We start from the raw sequence: 5146 nt of genomic DNA, 5'->3' as shown, positions 1-5146 counted from the left end.
AACAACAACAATAATAATATACAACGACCTACAAATAGAAATAGAACGACTGTGGCAAAGGCAAGCAAGGATGGCAGCAATAGCAATAGGCGCCTTGGGTGCAATCCCAAAACAACTGGAGCACCTTTTGAACACCATTGGCTTTGATTCTATTCTATTCTATTCTATTCTATTCCTATTCTTCTATTCTATTCTATTTTCTATATTCCATATTTTCTATTCTATTCTTCTATTCTATTCTATTTTCTATGTTCCATATTTTCTATTCTATTCTATTCTATTCTATTCCATTCATATTCTTCTATTCTATTCTATTTTCTATATTCCATATTTTCTATTCTATTCTTCTATTCTATTCTATTTTCTATATTCCATATTTTCTATTCTATTCTATTCTATTCTATTCTATTCTATTCTATTCTATTCTATTCTATTCCATTCTATTCTATTCCATTCATATTCTTCTATTCTATTCTATTTTCTATATTCAATATTTTCTATTCTATTCTTCTATTCTATTTTCTATGTTCCATATTTTCTATTCTATTCTATTCTATTCTATTCTATTCTATTCTATTCTATTCCATTCCATTTATCTGGATATAGGTGCCTCTTGTTAACTTCATTTGCAGATAGTCCTCAGCTTAGTGGCCAGTCGCTTAGCAACCGTTCCAAGTTCCCAAGCATCCCTTCCGCCAAGGTGCTCACGACTTCTGTCCGGCTCTAGGGAAGGGCGGCAGGCAAACTTACTTTCCGATTCCACGTCGTGGCTTCCCACAGATCGCGTGTACTTCACCAGATCCGAGAGCGCCCGGGACAGTTTCATCGTTTTCTTCTGCCGATTTGTTCTGGGAGGACCCAAAAAAAAATCAAGGTTAGAAATGGCTGAAATGGATCCCCGATCAAAAGGGATCCGCCCATTCATGCAGGCTGGAGGGGATACACGGTGAGCAGGGAGGAACAAGTCGCCAAGGTGAAATTTGGCTCTTCCTGCTCAAGAAAACCAAAAGCCATGCCGGTGATTTGTATTAAAGTTCTCAACTTACAACAGTTGGAAGTTACGACGACACTGAAAAAGAACAGTATTTTTTCTCCTTCAACTTACTTGCTATAATGGACAGACGTTCTAGTTAAGTTTCCTTGGCATTCAAGGTCGTCCTCTCCATCTTCCAAACTTGGGGTCCTTTTAAGCTTGCTGGATTTTTTCTGGGGTTCAAAAAAAACCCCCAAAATAGACAGGGGGAAAAACACATTTCAGCTGACTTGTTATAACGAAGGATATAAAGCTCATTTCCGGGCAAAGAATCGCTCGCTCTGTCCTCATTTTTTTCTGGCTTGCAGTTTTGAAAAATTATCCTGGCGAACGGTTGTGATAAACCTGAAGCTAACAACTGACCAGCTTCAGGGTCAAGCTCCATCACCCATCTTCCCACGGCCAACCCCCCCCCCACAAAAAAACCAAAAACCCCAACCCAGAATAAAATGTTCCAGACCCTCTCTCCCCCACCCCCCAAAAAAAGATGAACAACCTTGCGTTTGGTCAAGCTTCCCATCAGGGATCGGTTGTGACGTTTGCTGAGGATCCCGTCCTCGCCGGGTTCCAGGATCTCCCCGTGCTTGTTCTACGGTGACAAAAAAAGAGACTTTTTAAAAAAACTCTGACACCCCTCCAACACTTCAACAGAATATGTCAGGAAATCCTCTGCAAAGCCTTTTACGTAGAAGAGTCGCTGATTAAGAGCCTGGGTGGGGAGAGGGAGGAAGAGAGGCAGAGGGAGAGAGAGGGAGAGAGGGAGGGAGGGAGGAGGGAGGAAGAGAGGGAGGAAGAGAGAGAGGGAGAGGGGGAGAAAGGGAGAGGAACAGAAAGGGAGGAAGAGAGAGGGAGAGAAGGAGGGAGGGAGGAAGAGAGGGAAAGAGGGAGGGAGGAAGAGAGAGAGGGAAAGGGAGAGGGAGAGAGAGAAAGGGAGGGAGAGGGAGAGAGGGAGGGAGGAAGAGAGAGGGAGAGGGAGAGAGAGAAAGGGAGGAAGAGAGGGAAAGATCAGAGAGAGGGGGGAGAGGGAGAGGGAGGGAGGAAGAGAGGGTGAGGGAGAAAGGGAGGGCGAGGGAGAGAGGGAGGGAGAGAGAAAGGAGGAAGAGAGGGAGAGAGAGAGAAAGGGAGGGAGAAGGAGAGAGGGAGGAAGAGAGGAAGAGAGAGAGAGAGACAAAAAAGCAGTACTGGTGGTTACACTCTTCAAGCCTTAAGAGTTTCTAAGGGTGTAAAAAATCCGGCACTTCTTGGAAAATTAACATAGAAGGATTTGGGAGGGCAGCGTCCTTATAAAACCTCAGACGTATGAAAAGTCCAGGGCAAGTGAGGTTGCCAAAGAGGGGCGCACACCACCTGTGCGTGTTCCTCGCCTTCCCAACCTCGCCCTGGTGGCCCCGGACGAGAGCAGGGGGCTCTTCCAAAATCTCACTCACCTGCTCTCCTCATTAACCGTGTGCACTCAGCGATGCAAAGCAAAAAAAAATCGTTAATAAACCATTTGTCAAGGAAAAAAAAAAAGGGGCTAATCAAAGCTCTAGCAAAGCAGGCCCGCGAAAAGGCCAGCCCGGCTCTTGGGCTTCGATTTCTAACGCCTGGCAATACCTGTATCATTTCTTTATAGATCAACCCTCCTGCTGGAACAGACACGATTAATAGGGCATGGGGGGGGGAATCAAAACCTCATTACAGGAAAGGCAGAAGGGAGCTTAAAGCTGCTGTAAAAAAGCTGGAAGGACAGGAAAGAGAAGCTAGCCTGGTTCCTAATGGTTAGAATTAGAATAACAGAGTTGGAAGGGGCCTTGTAGGTCATCTAGTCCAACCCCCCGTCCGAGCAGGAGACCCTACGCCGTTTCTGAGAGAGGGCAGTCCGGTCTCTTCTTGAAAAGCCTCCAGGGATGAAACTGCCACAACATCTATTCATTCTGGATTAATTAGTTCACAGATCTAGCAGGTTGGCCCAGTCCTATTCCTAGCCAGGCCTGCTCCGCAGGGTTGTGGTTGAAAAGGGAAGGAGGAAGATGCTGTGTGCATCGAGGCGGGATTATCGTCGGGCGCCGCGCAAGTAACCAGGAGCGGGAGCCGAGTTCAAGACACCGGTTTTGTTACATTAAATTCAGAGGCTTGGCAGCTGGCTCGTACTTAGGACGGTCGCAGCGTCCCCCTGGGGGTCAGGCGATTCCCCTTTTCACTCAATAAATGTCTTGCTTAGCCCCAGAAATGTCAGATTTAATTGTGGTCGTTAAGTCAAGGATGACCTGTCCATAAAAAACAGTCATAATAATAATACCAGTAACGAAGAATTCCATCCGGGTGCTCAAAGCAGGGGGTTGGACTAGAAGACCTCCAAGGTCCCCTCCGTCTTTATTATGATGAACGGCACACGTTAAAAATGAAATTTAGTTGCTTCCTCTGCAATTTTGGGTTGCTTGCGCCTCGTTCCTGGACCTCCTGCCCTCGCTCAGCCGGCCAGGGGCTGCCATCTGTCTCCAGGAGAACCGGTTGGAAAGTGGTATTAATGGGTCGGCCGAGGAGGGACGCGGCTGCTCCTCCACGCATCGCTGGTCTTCCCGTGTCGGATGGCGTGCGCACAAGACGAAGGAGAAATCTAAGTGGCCGGTGAATATCTATCCTGATTACAGGGGAAACCCACAAAAACTCATCGCCGTCCATCGCTCCAGTCTCCTCGCAGAGGGGGAAAAAAAAACCCACAGCGGTGATCAGTCAGGATTAACTGCGATTACATAGCCGGCTTCAACGCTCCAAAGAGATTTATGAGGAAGGATGAAAAGGGGGGGGTGTTGTTGTTGTCAAGAAATATAGCTATCAAAAAAGGCGAATTGGGCAAGGATTCGTTTGAAGAAGGGACATCCACCCTCATCCACCCCCCAGGGTCCTGGTGGAAACTGCTTTCCACGTGTGGCATTTCTGAAAAAAATCAAGGGATTCCAGGCTTGGTTGCTCGTCCTGGTGAAAAGAGACATTTCCACTCGGGATGATTAGATGATTAAAGGAGAGGCTGAAGGGGATTTGGGACGCTAGAGAAAACCAGATTCGAACGTGGAACGTAAAACCGCAAGGTGGTGGAAGGGGCCTCGGAGGTCTTCTAGTCCAACCCCCTGTTCAAGGCAGGGGCGGCCTAGAGACTGGATTTATAAGTTGGATTGGATTGAATTGTTTGGGAAAATAAATACAGCTACAGTCTGGCTGGCTGGAGCAGAAGTCCTCAACCTTTGGGGCACCAGGGACCGGTTCCGTGGAGAGAGGTTTTTCCACGGACTGGAGGGTGTGTGGTTTTGTGTGCTGCCTGCATCCCACAGATGAGGCTTTGCTTGTTTGTGCAGACCAGTTGCTGACATGCCACGGCCCGGTACCGGTCCACGGACCGGGGGCTTGGAGACCCCTGGACTAGAGAATCCTACAGCAATTTCAGTATTTAAGCCAAACCTCTGGAGGGACACATTATTTATATATTTTACCAAGCCGTTATCCTATTGGGGTTCGGGGGTTTTTTTTTAGCGAAACTTTATCGTATTATTTATTCATATTTTAGCATGAAGCTTTTCAGATGGGCTACCCCTCTCCCCCCCCCCCAACAATCACCTTCTTAAGATCCTGCTTGTTCTCCAATTTCCCCGAGGTCGATAAGGTGGTGACGGCAAAATTGTTCTGGTCTTCGCAGTCCCGGATTTGAGATTCCTTGATCAGAGAATCCAACTTCTTCTTGGCAAAGTTTTCGACCCGCTTCCGGTTAGAAGAAGCCTGGAAGCCAAAAAAAAAGTGGACGTTACACGGGACAAAAATGCAGCCCTCCTTGGTCCCTTTTCCAGCCGGTATTTAACACCACTTACAAATATCCGTTTAGCGACCGTTCGACGTTACAGCGTAACTGAAAAAGGAGACTTGTGACCTTTTTTATTTATTTTATTTTTTATTTATTTATATTTGAATTTATATCCCGCCCTTCTCCCGTAGGACTCAGGGCGGCTGACAATCTATTTAAAATACATACAAAACAATACAAATTTAAAATTAATTAAAAAGAATATTAAATATTTGTCGAATTTAAAATATAATTAAAACCCCCCTAAAAATTACCCTAGGCCAGTCCTGCAAGCTGGA

At 46.3% G+C, this 5146-nt stretch overlaps 1 protein-coding gene across 1 annotated transcript in view; it reads right to left on the bottom strand.

The window, feature by feature from the left end:
- Nucleotides 1-5146, bottom strand: part of LOC107299163 (1-phosphatidylinositol 4,5-bisphosphate phosphodiesterase eta-2-like) — a gene marked incomplete at its 3' end in the record, with an annotated part of 29976 nt that overhangs the window by 6812 nt on the left and 18018 nt on the right. Inside the window, exons 9-12 of the mRNA XM_015828530.1 lie at nucleotides 4628-4786; nucleotides 1530-1607; nucleotides 1124-1206; nucleotides 751-848 (exon numbers count right to left, since the gene is read on the bottom strand). Of these exons, the coding sequence (XP_015684016.1) occupies nucleotides 751-848; nucleotides 1124-1206; nucleotides 1530-1607; nucleotides 4628-4786 (418 nt within the window). The remainder of the gene's footprint in view (nucleotides 1-750; nucleotides 849-1123; nucleotides 1207-1529; nucleotides 1608-4627; nucleotides 4787-5146) is intronic.

The sequence above is a fragment of the Protobothrops mucrosquamatus genome, unplaced genomic scaffold, assembly GCF_001527695.2.
Source record: "Protobothrops mucrosquamatus isolate PMUCROS unplaced genomic scaffold, P.Mucros_1.0 scaffold4631, whole genome shotgun sequence".
NCBI classification, from domain to species: domain Eukaryota; kingdom Metazoa; phylum Chordata; class Lepidosauria; order Squamata; family Viperidae; genus Protobothrops; species Protobothrops mucrosquamatus.
This window is presented reverse-complemented; position numbering and strand designations above follow the sequence as displayed.